Raw genomic sequence first — 24,606 nt, forward strand, 5'->3', positions numbered from 1 at the left:
GTGACAAGGGAATGCCTTGACACGCCCGGTGGTTTATGTCTCTGGCCCTGCCCTTATCTACCAGCGAGATCTCCGAGCTCCTATCCACGAGTGTGTAGAAATCAGTGAGAAAATGAGAGGAGGCCAAGGAGCAGGGCAGATAGCACCCACACACTCAGAGGGGGCACAGAAGAGTCAGGAAAGAACAAACAAGCTAGAACCTAACGTCACTGGAAAAATCGAAATAAATTAGCAAGCAGGAAAGGATGATTATTTGGAATGAATATTGGTTCATTCAACAGTAACAAATCTTGCTAAAGTGTCTGCGTTTTTAAAAAATAAGGCAATCACGTGGCCCTATCAAGGGGTAGGCACAGACACCCTGCAGCCTTGATTTTGGCACGGGCCTGCAGTCTGCCCTGACACCCTGCTGGAGAGAGCGTCAGCCTGTCAGCAGGTGAAGGTGGTGTTTATCCACGCATTCAGCAGACGCTGGTGGACGCCTCCTGTGAGCCAGCTACGGCCCTGCATGAACACAGGGCAGCCCGCAGTTGGCTGTGTGGAGCTTGTGGTACAGGGAGAGGAGATGCACTGAACAGAATCATTTCCCCAACAGCTCTAAAAGTGGTGTGGCAGAAGGGCTCACAGCACTGAACACCAATGGCCTGTCTGGGAAAACAGCACTTGAGCTTCGGTCCAGTGGATGAGGAGAACACGCCAGAAGGAAGAAAGCTGTCCAGATCCTGCCGGGAACATGGGGAGGTTGGGAAGGAGTCAAAGGGGCGGAAGAGTGACCTGTGTCCAGAGCACAGAAGGGGAGCAAGGGTGCATAGAGGCCACCAAGCCTGGCCAGAGCTGACCTCGGGGCCTCAGAGTCACACCAGGACTCCTATCTTTGCACAAGCCATGGAGGCATTTTCAGGAAGAGGGAGGCAGCGATCAGATTTGCATTTTGAACAGACCACTCTGGCTGCAGGGTGGAGAGAAACCGGCACGGATGCACTGGGGGCATTAAGGAGGCCAGTGCAGCCAGAGAGACGACAGTGGCCTGGCCTCCAGAGACAGTGGTGGGATGCGCAGAAATAGAAGAAAATGAAATAGAGAAGGGTGCTGATGGCCTAGACGGGCATGAGGGAGAGGGCAGGGTCGAGGATGGCACCAAGCCTGTGTGTCTGGTGGCCAAAGTGCTATCCCCCAACACTGGGAATACCAGCTGTGGACAAGGAGAGCTGACCTCCATTTGCTGTGCTGGGCAAACAGAGGACCGTGGGCCATATGACTGTGGAGATCAGAGGGAGACTGCAGGTGTGAACCAGAATAGCCAGGAGCTAAGTAAGAGTGAGAAGAGAGGCCTAGACCGAGCAGGAAGAACCCCGAACCCCAGCATCTCACGATGGTGAACACAGGCAAGCCTGCAGACAGCCCAAGGCAGGAGCAACCAGGAGGCTGAGGCGGAGGTGGCCAAGGAAGACGCAGCCTGAGGAACGGCCACTGGCTTGGTGACAGGAGGGCCCAACGAATTGACTGATGGGAGTGGCAGCCAGGTGAAGTGATCCAGGAGTGAGTGGGAGGTGAGGAGACGAAACAGCAGGTGTAGCCACTTGTGGGACTCTGGCTATGCCTGGGAGAGAGACGGGAGGTCAGTGGAAGGGCCAGGGCCCACAGGGGACTGGCCGTGCCCCCCAGGGCTGGCAGTGGCTGAGCCCCGCTCCCCATCTTCCCAGCACTCAGATGAAGCCCCGGGAGGCAGTGTGCTGACCACAGTTTTGGACAAAGCCTTCCTGAGAGGGGTCGTTCCTTCCATGGGCAACAGATAGAAGAGTCGGACAACTGCCCAGCTAACTAGTGGGCGCCTTCTGCACCTGGCCCCTGTGCTCTGGGAGTTAGGCTTAGGGTTAAGCCACCTCCTGTCCCATTCCTCCCATCTGAGGCTCTGCTACAGCTGCCTGTGGCCACTCCACAGAGAAGCACTGCCATGGGAGTGCCAGACGACTCCCAACCCCGCCACCAGAGCACAGGGCTCCAGCGTCCTCAGACAGCAGCAGCACCCCAGGGCCCTGTCTGAGGCTCCCCAGAGCAGTCGGAGCCCCCAGACCCTCACAGCCTGCATACAGATGCCACACCTGCCCACCGCTCACTGCAGGCTCTGTGTGTCTCAAAATCGTGTGAAGGAAAACTCCCTGCCATCTCTGAAGTGACCTGATGATGCCGACTGCCCACCCCTCGTTAGTTCCCGGGGCCTCTGGGAGCAGCAGCCTGTCCAGTCAAGGCGCGCCATCGCTGGGGACCAGGCTCCAGCTCCCACCACTGCCTCTGCCAGTGCCCAGGCCGTCTCCTGGCTGTAGGGGGGTTGCATCTCACTCTGTGAGTTAGACCAAAACCCTTGAGGACGTGAGGATTCTCCCTTAACAAACCCAGCCAGTCTGATGGCTCTTCCTTGGAAATAGGGGTTTCTGAGGGGAAATGATGTGGCCCAAAGCAAGCGCCCGTGCGTCTGAGCTGGCTGGTGGGGGTGAGCACTTCCTGCGCACCCACTGTGTGCCCAGAGCAGGGCTGGGCTCTCGTAGCACAGAGGCGGCAGCACAGACCTCGCAGCCCTGTGGAGCAGTGTTTCCAGTGTGGGAGGAAATGAACCCCACTGTCTTGACAGCGGTTCTATCAGGGAAGTCGCACAGGGTGACCTGGACGAATACTGCTGGGAGCAGAGGCCAGGACAGCACAGCTGGTCGGGGAAGGCTGAGCTGGGCCTGGGAGATAACAGAGTCCCCATTAAAGCCAAGCCAAATGCCAGTCGTCTGCGCAGGGCAGGGCCCATGCCATGTCTCCCTCCTCTCTCCCTTTCTCTGGCTTCCTGGCCGTGCCCACCCCAGTCTACCCCACGCCCCAGACAGCTGCCCCCGGCCCCCGTCACCCTCCCTGACGTGTGCTCCTCTTGGCTCCCACCCACAGATGGGAAGCCCTGCAGGCTTCACCCCAGATCCCTTGCCAGGTGGCCCCAACCTGGCCGGGACTGGGTCCTGTTTTGGGGTAGAGGCAGGTCCTGGCCCCTGTGCTGGTACCTGGCCTCTTCTCCAGAGACCCTGAGGAAAAGACCCTCCCTTTGGAGCCCAGGAGGCTGCCTGGCTCCAGGGTTAGAGATGCAGAGATGGGTGTTCAGGCCTGAGTGCCCCTTTCCATCCACCAGGCATACCGGAAGAGGATGCATCAGCTCCTACAGGCTCTGCACCAGAAGCTGGCGGCTCTGCGCCAGGGGCCCGAAGGTCTGGTGGGTGCCGACAAGCCCATCTCCTACAGGACCAAGCCACCAGCCTCCATCCACAGGGAGCTCCTTGGTGTCTGCAGTGACCCCTACACACTGGCCCAGCAGCTGACCCACGTGGAACTGGTGAGCCTGTGCAAGCCACCTTCCTCACCCGGGATTCAGCAGGACCCACACAGATACACTGTGCCCTCCCTGGCTTCCCAGAGCAGCTCCACAAGCTTGTGAAGGAGGCCCTGGCCCAGCCTCGAGCACGCACTGGGCTCCTTGTGGATGCAGAGGCCAAGGGCCCACCCCAGGGAGAGGGAGGTTGGGGCGGGTTCTCCCCTTTGAGACTGAGGGTCGATGGCGCCCTCCCTGCTCTCCAGGCACCCTTCCAGCGCGCTCCCATGCGCGGGCTCATGTCTCCGTCACCTGGCCAGGCAGGCTCTGTACACAGAGGAAACTGAGGCCCAGAAAGGTGAAGCGACGTGCCAACGTCACACAGCAGAAGGGACAGAGCCACGGTTTGATTCTGCCCCAGATGCCATGCTCCTGGCCACCAGCGCCTCCACCCCGCGGAGGAAGCAGGCCACGGCAGTTACCCAGTGTGGAGCCTGGTTTCCCCGCGCGTCACGCCCCATAGCATTATAGCATTGCTCCCTGCCCCCATGAACCGGGAAAGGAGGGGGGCTGCCTCCTCCAGGGAAGGCGCTGAGCTCTGTGACAACCCAAAACAGGGTCTCCAAGCCCCAGTGTGGAGGGCAGTTGCAGAGTGACTGTTGTGAGGAGGACTAGGGGCTGGGGCGCCACGGCAGGCCCCCCGGTCGACACCCCCTCCGCGTACCTTCCCTGTTTTACCCGCTCTTCCCCCTTCCCTGCAGGAGCGGCTGCGGCACATCGGGCCGGAGGAGTTTGTCCAGGCCTTTGTGAACAAGGACGCTCTGGCCAGCACAAAGGTAGGAGGCTCTTACGGGCTGTCCCAAAAGTGACCCTCACCCAGTGACTGGCCGCTCTCGGGGGAGCCCGCGAGCCTTCTCGGGGCGAGCGCTGGAGTGGCCCAGAGGGGGACAGGTGGGCTCCGGGGGGCCCTGCCCACTCCGCCACGCCCCTCCAGCTCGGCGGCGGACCACGACAGCCGAGTCCCGAGTCCCCGGAAAGCCTGGGGGCTGGACGTGCGGGGCGTGGGGGTCACCCACCCAGCGAGGGCGGAGGAGTCGGCGAGGAACCAGGCCGTGGGCCGCGCTGCTCGGGTGGGCCAGGAACCTGGGCAGGGAGGAGGGTGGAGGCCCCCTGGCGCGCTCCGGGACCCCGTGCGCCTTCTCGGTGCGTTTCGGTGGGCGCCGGTGCCCTCCAGCGGCCACGCGGGGAAGCGCGGGTTGCTGCGCGCTGCCCGGGCTGGGTAAGGGAACTCACGGGGCCAGGTGCTCAGGACACAGCCCACGCGCCCGGATTTCGATCCCGCCCTTTTGGGAGCCCAGCTAGCAGGGTGCCGGTGCCTCCAACGGGCTAAATCCAAGCCGGAATTGCAAACATTGTGCCTTCTGCTCTCACACCTAATAAAAGTACAAACTAAATATGAGATTGCCTTTTCACTTCTCAGATAAGCAAAAATCACCTAGTAGGTTAGACACATTGTGGAAGGCACACTCCACGTGGCTGCTGGGTGAAGCTGGCGCAGCCACTTTGGAGGGGAGACTGGCACTAGCATCAACGCTTTAAATGGACTTTCTTGACCCCAACTTTCCATTACTACGAATTTATCCCACAGATACACACCCACGTACACGAACATGCACGGACGAAGATATTTGGGATAGACAATGTTTCTTATGGCCAAACACTGGGGGCAGATTGCCTTATCACCCATGGGGACTGGATTACAAATTATGAAACATCTATAACTAGAATGCTGTACAGCTATGAAAGGGAATAAGGTGGACGGAACAATCTCCAACACCTATCCCTCCAGGCACTGAGAGAAAACGGTAGAGGGAAGAGCAGGGGCAAGAGTGTGTGACCATTTGGGTAACAAAAAAAGAGGGTAACACAAAACCATGTGTGTTGCCTGTGTCCGTATGCACTCTCTAGGAATGCTGACTGCTCTGGGAATTCTGAACAACTGTGGTGCTGGGATGCTGGGAGGCAGGAACGGGAGGGAGATTTTCTTTTTTTTTTTTTTTTTCTTTTCAGACGGAGTCTCACTCTGTCGCCCAGGCTGGAGTGGAGCGATCTCGGCTCACTGCAAGCTCCGCCTCCCGGGTTCACGCCATTCTCCTGCCTCAGCCTCCCCAATAGCTGAGACTACCGGCGCCCACCACCACACCCGGCTAATTTTTTTGTATTTTTAGTAGAGACGGGGTTTCACCATGTTAGCCAGGATGGTCTCGATCTCCTGACCTCGTGATCCGCCCGCCTCAGCCTCCCAAAGTGCTGGGATTACAGGCATGAGCCACTGCACCCGGCCGAGATTCTTACCAGATTGTCTGGTTTGGGGCCATTTCCAAATATTACTTTTTTATTGTGAAATACATCAAGATGACATTTGTTTATCCCCCCAATATAGATGAACATTTGTGTGTCTGGCTTTTTGCTGCTATAAATATTCCCGCAGTGGACATTCTTACACCCACATCCTGGTATACGCGAGTGCACACTTTCTCTAGGGTGTCCGTTCTCAAAAGGCTCAGGATCCCTTTAGACTCTTAAAAATTATTAAGGACCCCAATTAACTTTTGATTATATAGATTATATTTATCAATATTTATATTAGCAATTAAGATTAACTTTTTTTTTGAGACGGAGTCTCACTCACTCTTGTCACCCAGGCTGGAGTGCAGTGGTGCGATCTCGGCTCCCTGCAACCTCCACCTCCCGGGTTCAAGCGATTCTCCTGCCTCAGCTCCCCCGAATAGCTGGGACTAAAGGTGTATGCCACCACACACGGCTAATTTTTGTATTTTTTAAATTTTTTTTAATTTTTATATTTTTATTAGAGACGGTGTTTCGCCATGTTGACCAGGTTGGTCTCAAACTCCTGAGCTCAAGTGATCCACCCACCTGGGCCTCCCAAAGTGCTGGGGTTACAGGCATGAGCCACTGAACCTGGCCCTAAGATTAATTTTTTAAAATATCTATTCAAAAATAACAATAATAGCCAAGCAGTGGCCCATGCCTGTAGTCCCAGCTACTCAGGAGGCCCAGATAGGAGGACTGCTTGAGCCCAAGAGTTCAAGTCCAGCCTGGACAACATAGATAGCAGGAACCCATCTCTCTAAAAACAAAACAATAAAAACCCATTACATGGTAACATAAATAACATATTTTATGAAAAATAATTCTTTTTCCACAACAGGAAATTACTGAGAAAAGTGGCATTGTTTTATAGTATTTTTTACAAATCTCTTTATTGTCTGACTTAATAGAAGACAGCTGGATTCTTTTCTCTGCTTCTGCATTCTGCCTCTTGACATAGTTTTTTGGCTGAAGAAAATCCAACCTCACACCGATAGGTAGCTGGAAAAGGAAGGAGTATTTTACCACCTTTTCAGATAATTGTGAATATGCTTCTTTGATACCACACTAAAACTCAGCAAGTGATAGCTTTGTAAGATTAACTACAACATGAAATCTGAAAAGATGTCAGTGAACTTTCTGTACTCTGACGTTGAAAGCCGTTGGTCTGTCTTGAATCTTGGTGCACGATTTTGCGACATCATACATTGGTCATGCGGAAAAATATGGGTTCACTGTGTTAGGCAGATCTTCCAAATGTTGGCACATTTCATTGTACAACATTTTAGAAATCACATGATTATTGGCCGGGCGCGGTGGCTCACGCTTGTAATCCCAGCACTTTGGGAGGCCGAGGCGGGCGGATCACGAGGTCAGGAGATCGAGACCACGGTGAAACCCCGTCTCTACTAAAAATACAAAAAAATTAGCCGGGCGTGGTGGCGGGCGCCTGTAGTCCCAGCTACTCGGAGAGGCTGAGGCAGGAGAATGGCGTGAACCCGGGAGGCGGAGCTTGCAGTGAGCCGAGATTGCGCCACTGCACTTCAGCCTGGGCGACAGAGCAAGACTCTGTCTCAAGAAAAAAAAAAAAAAAAAAAAAAGAAATCACATGATTATTACTCTTAGTCTCATTTTTAAATCTGTAAGTATTGGGAAGCTGTCAGACTCACAGAGGTAGATACGTGTCTTACAAGTTCCCGGTTTTCTCTTGAAAGCCTTAATTTTATCATTGGCAACAAATATTGTCAATTGTTCTCCTTTTTTAAATGACTAAGCCAAGAACTTTCAGTTTTTATTTTTTAAACATCATTGAACAAGAAAAACATTCAACCAAATTCAAAAGAATTAGGTTGGATTAATTTGCAATAAAATAATCACCTTAAAATATCAGCCCTTCTATTTAGGGCCAAGGAGGCCAGTAGTTCCTGTTTGAACAGCAGAATTGCACAATTATTTTTACCTATATCTGATGGCACAAAAAAATAAGTCTTACAACTTCCCCTGACACCCTCCCCACCCTCCAGAGTGGATAGAGTTCATGCAATTGCATCTTAGGTCAGTACTCAGGCTCTTAAAAATCATCTTACATTTTTAAATATAATACAGCTACTCTGGTAACAAGAATACTTACAAATACCTTAGATGATTGCATGACACATTAGACCACTCGAACAGCAAAGATGAAAAATAATGTACAAGAATTACAGTCCCTTGTTTATAGAAATCATCCAAGTAAAATATTTTCCCTAATTTCAGTTGTTCTTCTTTAAATGACAGGTTCATTTTGTTCATTTTCAAGGAAATATCAGCCCAACACTGAAGTCTGAATTACCACAGTGTGTCTCGGAGTCCTTCTTTAGGGCAGAAACGGTACTCCAGGAAAACGGTGGCCCGTTCAGCTCACAAGCAAATGAAGTGCTTTCCCTCAGGAAACCAGCACACTTTCTATATGCAACAGAAGGGCTCCTTGTGCACAAACCGTTAGGTCACATAGAATATGGAAAACCTCAAAAATCTAGACTGAATAAAAGTTAAAAGTTTTGCCTCATTTAAGGCATTCTTAAGTCACACTCCCTTTTTTCTTCTTCTGGGCAGTTTTCCCCACCATTGCTTTTGCACCATCAGTACAAATTTCAACACAGTGGAAAAGGCAGTAACACTGTATTATTATGAAAATAGCCGGCCAGGCGCGGTGGCTCACGCCTGTAATCCCAGCACTTTGGGAGGCCAAGGCGGGTGGATCACGAGGTCAGGAGATCGAGACCATCCTGGATAACAAGGTGAAACCCCATCTCTACTAAAAAATACAAAAAAATTAGCCGGGCGTGGTGGCAGGCACCTGTAGTCCCAACTACTCGGGAGGCTGAGGCAGGAGAATGGCGTGAACCCGGGAGGCGGAGCTTGCAGTGAGCCGAGATTGCGCCACTGCACTCCAGCCTGGTGACAGAGCGAGACTCCGTCTCAAAAAAAAAAATAAATAAATAAGTACAGGACTCCATATTTTTCCATTACCTCAAGTGTGTATTTATTGTATGTCCTGTCTGCTTGTTGCTGGTTTAATGAATGTAATTTACTTTTGTATATCAAGTTTAAATTTGACATTGTAAATTCTTATTAATTCTATTAATTTGTATACTTTGGGGTTTTTCACGTAGACAAGTACCTCTGAGAGTAATGACAGTTTTGTTTCCTCCTTTCCAATCCTTATTCTTTTTAGTTCTGTGGTAGTCATAGAATAGAACCCTCCACTAACAGGAAGTAGACAAGAGTGATAGATAGACTTTAATCTATCATTTTAAATCTCTGAAATGTTGAGATTGTTTGTTATTGCAGAGTAACACTGCCCAATCTAACTTTTTTGTTTTTTTTGTTTGTTTGTTTTCTTGAGATGGAGTTTCAGTCTTGTTGCCCAGGCTGGAGGGCAATGGCGTGATCCCAGCTTACTGCAACCTCCGCCTCCCGGGTTCAAGTGATTCTCCTGCCTCAGCCTCCCGAGTAGCTGGGATTACAGGCATGCGCCACCATGGCTGGCTAATTTTGTATTTTTAATAGAGACGAGGTTTCTCCATGTTGGTCAGGCTGGTCTCGAACTCCCGACCTCAGGTGATCCGCCCGCCTTGGACTCCCAAAGTGCTGGGATTACAGGTGTGAGCCACTGCACCCGGCCTAACTTATTGTGCTACCTTGCACCTCTGATACAATGTCAAATAGAAGTATTGATAGCTGGCATCCTTATTTTGTCCTGATTTTCAAAGGAATGCTTTTAACGTGTCCCAATAGAGTATGATGTTTGCTACAGGACTTCTTTAGATGTCTATTATCAGCTTAAGGAAGTATCCTGTTCCTTCCTAGTTTTCTGAGAATTCTCATCATGAATGGTTGTTAAATTTCATTTATTTTTTCTGGATCTGTTACTCACATATTCTCTTCTCCTTTAAACTGTTAGCTGATTATTTATATTAGTTTTTAAAATAAATGTTTGTTTGTGTGTTTGTTTTGGGTTTTTTATTGTTGTTGTTGTTGTTTTTGAGACAGAGTCTTGCTCTTTTTCCCAGGCTGGAGTACAGTGATGTGAACACAGCTCACTGCAGCCTCAACCTCCCGGGCTCAAGTGATCCTCCTGCCTCAGCCCCCCAAGTAGCTGGGACTACAGGCACATGCCTCCATACCTGGCTAATTTTTGTATTTTTTGTGGAGACAGGGTTTCACCACGTTTGCCCTGACTGGTCTGGAACTCCTGAGCTCAAGAGATCTGCTTGCATTGGCCTCCCAGCGTGCTGGGATTGCAGGTGTGAGCCACCTCACCTGGCCTGGTTTTTTATTGCTGCTGTTGTTGTTGTTTGAGACGGAGTTTCACACTTGTTACCCAGGCTGGAGTGCAATAGCACAATCTCAGCTCACTACAACGTCCGCCTCCCAGATTCAAGAGATTCTCTTGCCTCAGCCTCCCAAGTAGCTAGGATTACAGGCGCCCACCACCAAGCTCAGCTATTTTTGTGTTTTTAGTAGACAGGATTTCACCATGTTGGTCAGGCTGTTCCTGAACTCCTGACCTCAAGTGATCCACCCTCCTCGGCCTCCTAAAGTGATGGGATTACAGGCGTGAGCCACTGCGCCAGGCTGTTTTTTTAATCCATGTTGAACCAACTTTGCATTTCTGAGATAAACGAAACTGGGATAAATGAAATCATTATCTTTTTCACACATCCCTGGATTTGGTTTGCTAATGTTTTAGGATTTCTGCAACTATAATCGTCAGTGAGACTGAACTGTTATTTCCCTTTCTGACACTGTTCTTGTGTTGTCTTTGTTTCTGTCACCCTGTTCTCTATTCTTCCTGAAAGACTGAATTACTTGTTCTTGGAGCATTTTGTAGAATTAGCCAGTGGAACCATCTAGGCTTGGTATTCTCTTTGAGGGATGACTTTCATGTACTGATTCAAGGTTAGTCTTGTTTGTTTCTTTGTTTATTCTTGTTATTGATTTAATGGTTATAGGACTATTTAGGTTTTATGTTTCTTCTTTAGTCTGTTTTGTAATTTACATTTTTCTAGGAATTTGGCCATTTCCCCCAAGTTTCCAAATTTATAGACATAAAATTATTTGTAATATTCTCTAAGTATCTTTTTAATTTCTTCACATCCACATTGATCCATCTCTAGTATTTTGATTATTTACACCTCTCTTTGTTTCTTTATCAATCTTATCCAAGGTCCATCAATTTTATTAATGTTTTCAAATAAAGATCTTTTGACTTTGTTGATTCTGTAGATTGTAGTTTTTTTTACTGTTTCATTTCTTTCTTCTCTACTCTTTATTATTTCATTCCATCTACTTCCTTTGGATTTATAGTGTTATTCTTTTTCTAGTTTCTTATGTTGGATGTTCAGCTTGTTTTTATCCTTCTTTTCTAATAAAAGCATGAAAGGTGATTTCTCTTTACATAAATTTTTATTTACAGCCTCCAAGTTTTATTTTTTAACATTTTCATTATCATTCTAATTCCATTATGATTTCATCCTTGAAATATAGATTATTTTAAAAAAATTTTAAGTTTCTGAACATTTGAAAAGAATGCATATTCTCAAGTAATTAAGTTCAAGTTTCCATATTTATTTATTACTTCAAATTGTGTTGCCCAGATTCATATTCATCCTGGGTTTCGTTCTGTTTTTCTTTTTCAGTCTCCCTAACCTATTAGTTACTGTCATGTGTGTTAAAATCTTCCATGTGACTGTAGGACTCAACGTCTCCTTATAAAGAACTTCACCTTTCTGATTATTTTTGCCTCCATATATTGAACCTCTGCTACTAGCTGCAATCAAGTTTAGACCTGTGGTATATCCCGATGAGCTGACCCTTTCATCCTTATGCAGTTACTCTCGAATTTCTCCTAAAGCTTTTTGCCTTAGGGCCTTTTTTGTTGCCTTAAAGTCTATTTTGTTCGATGTTAATATAGTTATGTAATATTTATCAGATATATATATATATATTTTTTACTTATATCCTTGTGTTTGGAGTGTGTCTCTTGAAAGTGGCAAGCAGCTGCAATTTTTAATTACAATGTTGTCGTCACTAATCCATAGAATTTGTTCTTGCTATCTTCTGTTGTACTGTATAGTCATCTTCCTTATCTGTTTCTTTTTCCTCCTTCCTTTGCTTCTTTTGAATAACTAGGTCCCCCATTCCATCTTCCCTTCTATTTATTGAAAGTTACCCTGGCAGTTTTTTGGGGATTTTTTTTGTTTTAGTTTTAGGGTTTTTTTTGGTTTTTTTTAGATGAAGTTTCACTTTTGTTGCCCAGGCTGGAGTGCAGTGGCACAATCTCGGCTCACTGCAACCTCTGCCTCCCGGGTTCAAGCGATTCTCCTGCCTCAGCCTCCTGAGTAGCTGGGATTACAGGCACCCGCCACCACGCCCAGCTAATTTTTGTATATTTAGTAGAGACGGGGTTTCATCATGTTGAACAGGCTGTTCCTGAACTCCTGACCTCAGGTGATCCGCCCGCCTTGGCCTCTCAAAGTGTTGGGATTACAGGCGTGAGCCACCACGCTCGGCCTACCCTGGCAGTTTTAACAAACACATTTATGATAAGTTTCATCTTTTAAATGGTGGTATATTATACAGTAGAAAGTTCTATATCCATTTAAAAATTTTGTTTCCAAAGGATATGTTATGGCACAGGGAAAGTTCGCATAGCAGAGCATGGGAATATATGTGGTTATGATAGACGTATGCATACACACAGCTGGCGCCCGTTACTCCCAGCAGCTGTGCCCTATAAAGTCCGAAGCACCGAATGAGTGAGTGAGCGCAGAACCGTTACTCCCAGGGAAATGCAAGGTGCGGTTCCTGTGAGCCTCTCGTCACAATGCTTTCACCAGCGGATCAATAGATCACCTTGTTTTATGTGTGCTTATATTTAAAGACATTACTTCATATAAATTATTGATTAATATTGACCTCATGGCCAACAGTGCTGTTACTCACAGCTGAACGCTGACGTTACACACATTTTCTCTGTGAGGCACAGAGCGGCCTTTGTGCGCGCGGGAACACTAGACGGCACTTCAGCACCATGCTTGGGGGCCTTTCTCAACAATGAAATTATCAGCAAAAAGCACAAAGATGCAAAGGGCGTGATGCTCAGTAGGCCAAGTCTGAGCATGTGATGCAGGAGGACAGCGTTGCTTAGCCTCCTCTGGAGATGCTCACGGACGCTCATGACTTCCATATTTTTGCCACCTTATGCATGTGTACAGATGACCACAAAAGTGACGCAAGTGTTTGAGGTTACAAATACGTTTTAGAGAGTAGGCAAATTTGCAAATACAGGACCCAGGAATAATGAGGTTCGTGTGTGTGTGTGTGTGTGTGTGTGTGTGTGTGTGTGTGTGAAGTTACATTTTAAAATGTATTTTTAAAAGGACTAAAAGGGTACATACCATATCGTTGGTATTTCTGGATGGTTTGGGGGTTTTGACATTTCCCAGGTCGTAAGGATCATGAACTGACTTCATGTTCTAAAAGGTGATAGACAAAAAGGCTCAGAATGTGGTCCTGTGTGGTGTGTTTTTTCTAGCCCTGCTTCAGTGACAAGACCAGCAACCTGGAGGCTTACGTGAAATGGTTCAACAGGCTGTGCTACCTGGTGGCAACTGAGATCTGCATGGTGAGTAGACAGCCAGGGTGGCAGGCGGCCGGAGTCAGGGGGAGCCCACGGGGGAGGGAACCGGAAGGACACCTTGAGTCCTGTTCATTTCCAAGTCCGAGGCCAGGCTGGGCATCCCTCCGGGACTCCAGGTGACACCAGCTTTCCTGCAGTGACATTTCCCTCCAAGTATAACCCAGGCCAGATCCACTGGCCAGGCACAGAGGGTGCTGGAGAGGGTTTGCTGAAGGAGTGAGAGGCTGTCACTCCCAGCCCCAGTGGCTCTGCTCTGTCCATCTGTGCCGGCCTGCCTGGGGCAGCCTGGCCTGCAACTGGCCTTGTTTGGCTGGCTCGGTACCTAGAGGTGGACAAGATCCGACCTTTAAGCCTTGGGAGATGCACGTAAAAGCCCATGGTTCTAGCTGCTCCTGGAAAGCACCAAGACTCAGCAGCGTGGCACCAGACGTGCTTGTCACTGAGTCGCAGTCCCGCCTGGCCACACCTACTCGTCCTCCTCCTTGCAGCAGAGGGACCCTCCTCTGAACCCACTCTCTCACCTTAAGATGAAGCCCAGGGGGCTGCTCATCCCAGGGCCAGGCTGGAGGCAGTGCCGGGCCAGGCTGGGCTCTCTGCAGCGGGTGCTGAGACTGAGTATGGGGCACATGTTCATGAGGGGTCCACACCTGCGGAGAAGAGTAGAGAGGAGGCGGCCCCACGCGACGTGGTGATGGACACAGGAGTTGGCCTCTATCCCCCACCTGGCTCAGCCCCCATCACAGGGCAGGCTGCCCTTCAAAGGACAGGGCCAGCCTTGGGTGGGCAGCTCTCTGTGGCCAAGACAGCCCCTGGAAGGGGGTTTGGTGACACATCTCAGAGCACAACACCCCACTTCTTGGTGGCAGTAAAGACCCTTGCTGCAAGCAACACCTACCTGTGTGGAAAGAAGGCAACGCAGGCCCCACCGGCCCAGCCCACTTCCTACCCTCACACCGCTGGCTGCAGGTGAGAGGGCGGAGCCTGGGCGGAGCCTGGCCTGAACCCCTCAGGGCACCAGCTGCCGCCCAGGATGGCCGGGGAAGGACACGGTGTGGTTCTGTGCATCACGGGGGTCTGAAGTCCCGAGTGCCTGGCCACAAACAAGGGTTTACCAGTCACGCAGTTGTTAGATGGAGAGAGCAGAGGGGCTGCTCGAGGGACAGGCCTCAGGGCCAGCTTGTACCCCAGTGAGGGGAGAAAGCCCAGGGCTGGGGGGAAGTGGGTGGGGCTCTCTAATTCAGGGAAGGAGTGGGGTGGGAGCTGAGGAGAGGGAGGAGGGCGCTGGAGGGGAGCCATGGAGCATCTCCTGAAGGTGCCTCTCAGCAGCTCCAGGGCTACAGGGGATGCCCGTGCCCCCACTGGGCCCACCTAGCCCCCTCTGGCACTGGGCTCTGCTGGCTCGGCCCATGAAGCGCTCTGAGACCCTGTTTACCCTGAGCCTCAAGCGCCTCAGCTGAGCAGTGGGTTCAGAGAAGGCGAAGAGGGCCAGGTGAGGGGAGCGGGTCTGGTCAGGGTGGGGTGGAGGCCTGTCACCCTGAGGCTCTGCTGCCCTGTCCGCAGCCAGCCAAGAAGAAGCAGAGGGCGCAGGTGATCGAGTTCTTCATCGACGTGGCCCGCGAGTGCTTCAACATCGGCAACTTCAACTCCCTCATGGCCATTATCTGTGAGTGGGCCGGCCCGGGCCAGCAGTCCCCAGTGCACGGGCCCCCCCAGAGGTCGGAGTGGGTGCAGCCAGGCAGGCAGAGTGCAAGCCAGGGCCCGCCTCTGAGCAGTGGAGGGGCATGGGCCGGGCTGTCTGAAGGCCTGGGCAGCCCCATGTCCCCACATCAGAGGTCCTGGGGAGCCGTGCCTTTTGAGGCAAGCCCAGCCCCCTCGGGATGTTTAGTGAGGGCTTGGTGGGATGTCCGCAGACCCAGAGAGAACGAGGCCCAGTGCAGGTGCTCGGTACAGAATGGGACCAGCATGGTGGCAGCAGGCCTACCTGACCATGATGTCCACCAGCATCCCTCACCCACCCACCATGTGACAGGCTGAGCCCTGCAGACCCAAGCCCTGGTCAGGGTGCAGTCCAAGGGGCTGCAGCTACACAGAGGCCCCCCTGTCCCAGGAGCAGCCCTCTCCAACCCTCCCTCCCTCTTCCAGCCGGCATGAACATGAGCCCTGTCTCCAGGCTGAAGAAGACCTGGGCCAAAGTGAAGACGGCCAAATTTTTCATCCTCGAGGTAAATGAGGCTGCTGGGCTGCCGGGTGCCTCCGGCCATCCCCTGGACAGAGCTGCCCACATGCCTCCCTGTCTCCATCCAGCACCAGATGGACCCAACAGGGAATTTCTGCAACTACAGGACAGCCCTGCGAGGGGCGGCCCACCGCTCCCTGACAGCCCACAGCAGCCGAGAGAAGGTAGGTCGCGGCCACGTTGGCCCAGGGGGACAGCAGCAGGGAACCCGGGTGCTGGCTCAGAGTAACACCTGCTGCAGCTCCTGCCCCGCTGCAGCATCGGTAATAGACAGCCAGGTCTCCCTGCTTGCACGCCTCCAGTGTGGCAGTGTGGGGAACTCACCACCTCCCAAAACCTGAGGGAAGCCAGGCTCAGACAGCTCTGACTGACAGGAAGTGCTTCATGAGGGCCTGAAGCTGGGCTGCCTGGGCTCATCCTTCCTTGGGGGGCCACGCAAGTGAGGCCACTTCGTCTTCTGCTCACCAGTTCTTCAGAGCCCCCACGACCCCTCCTCTCTCCTCCTGAGTCAGCGGCCCCAGACCTGCCCCTGCCACACCACAGCTTCCAGGCTCCTCCCCACTTGGGGCCCTTTAGTCCCTAAACAGCTCCATTTGTCAAAATCTCTCCTGTTTCAGATAAAATTGAGGTTCCAGATACACAGGATCTTCCACCTCCCTGATTCTAAACATAATACTTTTATTTATGTGGCCTCAGATCACATTTACATTTTTGGCAATCACTGAACCAAGCTTTTTCCTCACCCAAACTGCCTGTTCACAGCTCGTAATTTTTTTTTTTTTTTTTTTTTTTTTTTGAGATGGAGTCTCTCTCTGTCGCCCATGCTGGAGAGCAGTGGTGCAGTCTTGGCTCACCGCAACCTCCACCTCCTGGGTTCAAGCGATTTTCCTGCCTCGGCCTCCCAAGTAGCTGGGATTATAGGCGTCCGCCACCACGCCCAGCTAATGTGTGTATTTTTAGTAGAGGCGGAGTTTCACCATATTGGCCAGGATGGTCTTAAACTCTTGATCTCAGGTGATTTGCTTGCCTCAGGCTTCCAAAGTGCTAGGATTACACACGTGAGCCACTGTGCCCAGCCACCCGCTGTATTCTTATATACCTGCATTTGTGGGGCCTTTGCTGACCTGAGCAATTTTATTTCTCCTCCAAATTCTACTCATGGCCTCTGGTACAGGGAGTCATGCACAGGCTCTGGGATTGCAGTGATCCTCTGGCTTGAAACCTGTCACCATCCTGATGATTAGAGTTGTTCATCTCTATGGAGAGGAAACTCCAAGACTTGCTGTACCTTTGAAGGCCTGTGCCATGCAGGAACATTAGTGGAATCAGGTCCCTGCTGTGGTTCGTGGATGTCTGTCTCCAGCTTGAGGGATAATAGAACATGCTGTTGTTGTTGAAATTCAGGTCCCCCTGGAATTGCACTGGAGGAATGCCAGTGGGCAGGTTTGGGAAGCAAGCTGAGGTGTGCACGATTGTGCCATCTGCCAGGCCTTCTTGGCCCTCCACCCAAGGGGCAGACACCAGCCACACGGATGGCTCTGTCCTGTCCAGCTGGCCTTTCCTGTTCAGGCTGTGAGTGTGTCAGTGACTCTGGGTCCCAGGCAGGGGTCTGCTGCAGAGGGGAGCAGCACCCAGGGATGCGAGACCTCAAATCCCAGGGCAGGTGGGCGGCCCGCCAGAAACCAGAGCCCGGAAAGCCAGACAGCAGGGGCAGGAACCTCATGTCACTGAGCACCTGCCTCATTCCAGCCACTTGGCCTCCGTACCCCAGCTGAATTCTGACAAACAGTCTTTGGGGGCATCAGCATTGCCAATTCCCAGATCAGCAGACTGAGTCTCAGCGGGAGACCTCACTAGTCCAGTCACACTGCAGGTAGGTGGCAGAGCCAGGATCACACTCCAGCCTGTCTGGCTCTGAAGCTCGTGGTCTGCACACCACCAGGCTGACTCCTGTTCCCAGGCATTGGGTGTGTGTGGCGATCGCAGAGCGCTGGCTACAGGCCTAGGATGGATGCAGAGTCGGCGTACAGGAGCTTGGTGCCGAGCTGGGCTGGGAGCCGTCAGCCATGGGCTGGGCGCTCCGCACTGCTTCCTTCATCTCTGCTGGGACACGGGGGCTGTGGGGCAGGTAGACAGACTGGGATATGGGTGCCTGTGTTCTGAGCCCCTTCCAGCTCTGGGTGCTGGGAGGCTGTGCATTGGGGTTGTAGGCAGGCAGCTTAGAGCTGTGTGTTGACTTTAACCGCATTCTCCTCTAACTTCCAGAGAGAGACGGGTCATGGGCTAGGCCCACAAAAGCTGCTTTATGGGTGGAGAGGGGTGGAGGGACAGAGGGAGGGAAGGAAGGAGGAAGGAGGAAGGGATACTTAGAGTTGTGCTCACAGCTTCCTGGCGCCCCAGCTGAGTTGATGGGGCCGGGAGATCTCGGTGGTCATGGCACTTTACGCTTCCTTCCTGTCTGTGGGCGGCTCCGTCCGCCCCCTCCCAGTCTGTGTCACAGGGCCCACTTATCTGAGTGACCTCCAAGCTGACCTGGGCTCTAATTAAACTTCTCACGTCAGAAGCAAGGGCAATGGATTTGCAGATACAAAGGCCTGTTTGGCTGCTGTGAGGGCAGGGAGACCAGGTCAGACATGGGGGTGGCCTTGGGTGGCATGGTCGTGACAGAAGGGGTGAGAAGTGCTTGCATATGGGACGCGCCACCTCTTGAGGACCAGCTCAATGCCCCTGCCTCCAGGAAGCCCAGACCAGGCCCCAGAGGAGCCTCCTCTGTGTGCAGAGTCCCACACTCCTTAAACCCCCTCCCTGTCTTGGCACGTCTCCCTATTCCAACACAGTTCAGCTGTCCAGAACCCACACTAAGACTGGGGACTCAGTGCCACTGAGGGAGGACACAGACACAGACCACCCCCGCAATCCCCCCGTACCACTGATCCCGGCACAGTGAGGAAAAGGCAGGACGGGGCACTAGGGCAGAGCCACCTGGGAGTCAGCCCTGCTTCCGCTGCTCACTGCTGTGTGAGCTTATACAAGGTATTTAACCTCTCTGGGCCTCGGCTTCCTCATGTATAAATGGGTTCATAAGAGCCCTGCTTCACAGGACCATGTAAAGATGGAAAGTCATCCTGTGTATAGCTCAGCAGTGAGGCAGTCAGCCTTGAGAAAGGCATAAGTAGCGGGCTCTGTGGGAGCACAGATGGAGGCTAAACCCAGCCGGCAGTGGGAAGTTGGGATTAGCAAAGATTTGCCACATGAGGCCTCCTCATTTTGTAGGTTACTCCTACAACTCTGTCTCCCACTACAGTGAGGTCAGGGATGAAGAGTCTGGTGGGGGCCTGCACGCAGCCCGCAGCACCTCACAGGCTGGGTCCATGAGCCTTTCTTTTCCTTCGGGCAGTGGAGCAAGAATGCTTTTGGTCTAACAGTGAGTGCATCAGGATCAGATCTTTAGCATCAAGAAAGACATAGGGGGACAAATGGTTAATTTTTTTTTTTTTTTTTTTTAAACGGAGGCCACCTTGGGAGGCCAAGGCGAGCAGATCACAAGGTCAGGAGTTCGGGACCAGGTTGGCCAATATGGTGAAACCCCATCTCTACTAAAAATACAAAAACTAGCCGGGCGTGGCATCAGGGGCCTGTAATTCCAGCTACTCGGGAGGCTGAAGCAGGAGAATCACTTGAACCCGGGAGGCGGAGCTTGCAGTGAGCTGAGATCATGCCATTGCACTCCAGCCTGGGCGACAGAGCGAGACTCCATCTGAAAAAAAAAAAAAAAAAAGAGGCCACCAAATTTCAGAACAGTTGATGCACATCTGTTCCATGTGTCTTTACCAGTGTGTTCAGCAGGGACTGCACCTCCCGGTGCACACGAGCCTGTGGACCTTTGGATGGGGATGGGGGTAGTGGGGACCTACCAGCCCCTCCCAGAAGGCAGTGGAAGGAATATTCAAGGGTCATCGTGACTGTGCATCTCTTACCCAGCCCCAGGACGGGCGGTGGCACCACGGCACTCTGCAGGGTGAGGCGTGCCTGCTCCTCTCTTTGTGGTCCTTATTACCCTCCATGGTGCACAGGAATTCGCCTCATAACCCGTGAAGCCCCGAGGCCCTGGCTAGCCCAGGAAGTCTCCCCTGCCCTCTGCACCCTGGGGTCGGGTGAGGTCCCTGGGGCGGCTATCTGCTGGCAACGCTGCCCCCCCGTCCTGGAGCCCGCTGTGTGGAGGGCCGGCTGGGGCCGACCTGCCCCCTCTTTCTTCCAGATAGTCATTCCTTTCTTCAGCCTGCTCATCAAAGACATCTACTTCCTGAATGAGGGCTGTGCCAACCGCCTTCCCAACGGACACATCAACTTTGAGGTAGGACCTCCGTGCGGACCGCCACTGAGGTAGACAGGCCGGGAAAAGTTCCCAGGGAAGGACCACTGGCCCTTGCACACTCAGCGTCATGGGGGACCCTGGGGCAGAATGAGCAGTTCACAGCCGACCTCAGCAAGGTTATCAGGGTCCTCCCACCCTGACATCCGCTGCAGTGGAGATGCTGAAGCTGAGGGTCATGTCCATCCAGGCTGCACCTCACGGCCAGCACAAGTGAAGCAGGGTCCATCTGAGCCCTTGAGGGGCACCAGGCTGGCGAGAAAGGCAGCTCCGTGGGCCCACAGTGACAACCTGCAAGGCGCTGTGACAGGGGCTGTGCCCTAGGGGTCAGGACCAGCCCAAAGGCGGAGCCCTGAGGAGCAGGAGGAAGCTATCAGGCTGAGGCCAGAGTGAACAGAAAAGAAAGAATTCTGCTCCCTCTGTAGACACTCACTGCGGTCAGCTCAACTGTCTCCCCCTCCAGGAACCCCCTGGACCTCCCAGGCAGAGAGAGCCCACCTGGCAGCCCTCCCAAAGCACAGCAGGCTGGGCATCCTCCATCCATCCTACATCCATCCTGCATCCCTCCATCCATACTTGATCCCCCCATCCATCCTCGGTCCCTCCGTCCATCCTCGATATCTCTGTCCATCCTCGATCCCTCTGTCCATCCTCGGTCCCTCCGTCCATCCTCCATCCATCCATCCTCGGTCCCTCCATCCATCCATCCTCGGTCCCTCCATCCATCCTCGGTCCCTCCATCCATCCTTGGTCCCTCCGTCCATCCTCCATCCATCCATCCTCGGTCCCTCCATCCATCCATCCTCAGTCCCTCCATCCATCCTCGGTCCCTCCATCCATCCTCGGTCCCTCCGTCCATCCTCAGTCCCTCCGTCCATCCTCCATCCATCCATCCTCGGTCCCTCCATCCATCCTCGATCCCTCCATCCATCCTTGATCCCTCCGTCCATCCTCAGTCCCTCCGTCCATCCTCCATCAATCCATCCTCGGTCCCTCCGTCCATCCTCAGTCCCTCCGTCTATCCTCCATCCATCCATCCTCGGTCCCTCCGTCCATCCTGCCTCTGTCCATCCTCGGTCCCTCCGTCCATCCTCGGTCCCTCCGTCCATCCTCCATCCATCCATCCTCGGTCCCTCCATCCATCCTCGATCCCTCCGTCCATCCTCGATCCCTCCGTCCATCCTCAGTCCCTCCGTCTATCCTCCATCCATCCGTCTTCGGTCCCTCCATCCATCCTCCATCCATCCATCCTCGGTCCCTCTGTCCATCCTCGGTCCCTCCGTCCATCCTTGGTCCCTCCGTCCATCCTCGGTCCCTCCATCCATCCTCGGTCCCTCCGTCCATCCTCCATCCATCCATCATCGGTCCCTCTGTCCATCCTCGATCCCTCCGTCCATCCTTGGTCCCTCCGTCCATCCTCGGTCCCTCCGTCTATCCTCCATCCATCCATCCTCGGTCCCTCCGTCCATCCTCCATCCATCCATCCTCCGTCCCTCTGTCCATCCTCGATCCCTCCGTCCATCCTCGGTCCCTCCGTCCATCCTCGATCCCTCCATCCATCCTCGGTCCCTCTGTCCATCCTCCATCCATCCATCCTCGGTCCCTCCATCCATCCTCAGTCCCTCCATCCATCCTCGGTCCCTCCATCCATCCTCAGTCCCTCCATCCATCCTCGATCCCTCCGTCCATCCTCGATCCCTCCATCCATCCTTGGTCCCTCCATCCATCCTCGGTCCCTCTGTCCATCTTCCATCCATCCATCCTTGGTCCCTCTGTCCATCCTCGGTCCCTCCATCCATCCTCGGTCCCTCCGTCCATCCTTGGTCCCTCCGTCCATCCTCGGTCCCTCCGTCCATCCTTGGTCCCTCCGTCCATCCTCGATCCCTCCGTCTATCCTCCATCCATCCATCCTCGGTCCCTCCGTCCATCCTCCATCCATCCATCCTCCGTCCCTCTGTCCATCCTCGATCCCTCCGTCCATCCTCGGTCCCTCCGTCCATCCTCGATCCCTCCATCCATCCTCGGTCCCTCTGTCCATCCTCCATCCATCCATCCTCGGTCCCTCCATCCATCCTCAGTCCCTCCATCCATCCTCGGTCCCTCCGTCCATCCTCGGTCCCTCCGTCCATCCTGCCTCTGTCCATCCTCGGTCCCTCCATCCATCCTCGGTCCCTCCGTCCATCCTCCATCCATCCATCATCGGTCCCTCTGTCCATCCTCGATCCCTCCGTCCATCCTTGGTCCCTCCGTCCATCCTCGGTCCCTCCGTCCATCCTCGGTCCCTCTGTCCATCTTTGGTCCCTCCATCCATCCATCCATCCTCGGTCCCTCCATCCATCATCGGTCCCTCTGTCCATCCTCGATCCCTCCGTCCATCCTTGGTCCCTCCGTCCATCCTCGGTCCCTCCGTGCATCTTCGATCCCTCCATCCATCCTCGGTCCCTCCGTCCATCCTCCATCTGTCCCTCCGTCCATCCTCGGTCCCTCCGTCCATCTTCGGTCACTCCATCCATCCTCCATCCATCCATTCTCGGTCCCTCCATCCATCCTCGGTCCCTCCGTCCATCCTCGATCCATCCATCCTCGGTCCCTCCGTCCATCCTCCATCCATCCATCCTCGGTCCCTCCATCCATCCTCCATCCATCCATTCTCGGTCCCTCCATCCATCCTCGGTCCCTCCGTCCATCCTCCATCCATCCATCCTCGGTCCCTCCGTCCATCCTCGGTCCCTCCGTCCATCCTCCATCCATCCATCTTTGGTCCCTCCATCCATCCTCAGTCCCTGCATCCATCCTTGATCCCTCCGTCCATCCTCGGTCCCTCCGTCCATCCTCGGTCCCTCCATCCATCCTCGGTCCCTCCGTCCATCCTTGATCCCTCCATCCAGCCTCGGTCCCTCCGTCCATCCTCCATCCATCCATCCTCGGACCCTCCATCCATCCTCGGTCCCTCCGTCCATCCTCGGTCCCTCCGTCCATCCTCAATCCCTCCATCCATCCTCGGTCCCTCCGTCCATCCTCCATCCATCCATCCTCGGACCCTCCATCCATCCTCGGTCCCTCCGTCCATCCTCAGTCCCTCCGTCCATCCTCCATCCATCCATCCTCGGTACCTCTGTCCATCCTCGGTCCCTCCGTCCATCCTCGGTCCCTCCATCCATCCTCCATCCATCCATCCTCCATCCATCCATCCTCGGTCCCTCCGTCCATCCTCGATCCCTCCATCCACCCTCGGTCCCTCCATCCATCCTCGGTCCCTCCGTCCATCCATCGATCCATCCTCGGTCCCTCCATCCATCCTTGATCCCTCCGTCCATCCTTGATCCCTCCGTCCATCCTCAGTCCCTCCGTCCATCCTCCATCCATCCATCCTTGGTCCCTCCGTCCATCCTCCATCCATCCATCCTCGGTCCCTCGGTCCATCCTCGGTCCCTCCATCCATCCTCCATCCATCCATCCTCCATTCATCCATCCTCGATCCCTCCATCCATCCTCGATCCCTCCATCCATCCTCGATCCCTCCATCCATCCTCGGTCCCTCCGTCCATCCATCCATCCATCCTCGATCCCTCCGTCCATCCTCGATCCCTCCATCCATCCTCGGTCCCTCCGTCCTTCCTCCATCCGTCCATCCTCGGTCCCTCCATCCATCCTCCATCCATCCATCCTCAGTCCCTCCGTCCATCCTTGATCCCTCCTTCCATCCTCGATCCCTCCGTCCATCCTCGATCCCTCCGTCCATCCTCGGTCCCTCCATCCATCCTCGATCCCTCCGTCCATCCTCGGTCCCTCCATCCATCCTGGATCCCTCTGTCCATCCTCGATCCCTCCGTCCATCCTCGGTCCCTCCATCCATCCTCCATCTATCCATCCTCGATCCCTCCGTCCATCCTCGGTCCCTCCATCCATCCTGGATCCCTCCGTCCATCCTCGTTCCCCTCCGTCCATTCTCCATCCATCCATCCTGGATCCCTCCGTCCATCCTCGATCCCTCCGTCCATCCTCAGTCCCTCTGTCCATCCTCGATCCCTGTGTCCATCCTCGATCCCTCCGTCCATCCTCAGTCACTGCACCCAAGTCCCTGCGCTCCTGAGAAGAAAGGCCAGGCTGACCCGCTCCATATCCTGACCTCCAAAAGGGCCCACCCAGCACACGTGTCTCAGCGTAGCTGGTGAGCTAGGCAGACCCTGAGTCAGACAGAGCATGCCATGCAGCAGCTGGACCCCCAGTCTGTAGGAAGGGGGGGGAATCATCTCCCACTGAGAGCCAGCCCCACCCTAGCGTTGGCCTTAGCAGTGGGTGACACAGTGGGTGTGAGGCCCCACCCAGTCTCCAACTCCAAGGATGGGTAAGCCCTGGGTCAGTCACCAGTCACTGCTCTGTCTGAGCCTCAGTCTCCCTGTGTAAGATGGGGCTTCAACTGTAGCCCAGAGAGGGGTTGGAGGTAGAGGTGCAGCATGGCCCTCCATGGGCTGTGAGTGTCCCCTGCAGCTGGGAACCACAGCAAATGGCCACACCTTTGGGCCTGGAGCTGCCCTCCTCACAGACACCCCAGCAGACCGTCACATGCTGCCCACAGG

The 24,606-nt window shown here is 53.6% G+C and overlaps 1 protein-coding gene across 7 annotated transcripts in view; it reads left to right on the plus strand.

The window, feature by feature from the left end:
* Positions 1–24,606, plus strand: part of RASGEF1C (RasGEF domain family member 1C) — a 109,658-nt gene that overhangs the window by 73,897 nt on the left and 11,155 nt on the right. For 6 of the 7 annotated variants that reach the window (XM_055284930.2, XM_055284929.2, XM_063642493.1 and 3 more), the window contains 7 exons: positions 3,164–3,364; positions 4,102–4,176; positions 13,314–13,403; positions 14,979–15,081; positions 15,561–15,640; positions 15,723–15,818; positions 19,913–20,008. In XM_055284930.2, the coding sequence (XP_055140905.1) occupies positions 3,164–3,364; positions 4,102–4,176; positions 13,314–13,403; positions 14,979–15,081; positions 15,561–15,640; positions 15,723–15,818; positions 19,913–20,008 (741 nt within the window). Of the gene's footprint in view, positions 1–433; positions 437–3,163; positions 3,365–4,101; positions 4,177–13,313; positions 13,404–14,978; positions 15,082–15,560; positions 15,641–15,722; positions 15,819–19,912; positions 20,009–24,606 lie in introns of all 7 variants that reach the window. The other variant, XM_063642490.1, reaches the window with a different exon arrangement.

Source organism: Symphalangus syndactylus, chromosome 7 (assembly GCF_028878055.3).
Source record: "Symphalangus syndactylus isolate Jambi chromosome 7, NHGRI_mSymSyn1-v2.1_pri, whole genome shotgun sequence".
NCBI classification, from domain to species: Eukaryota; Metazoa; Chordata; class Mammalia; order Primates; family Hylobatidae; genus Symphalangus; species Symphalangus syndactylus.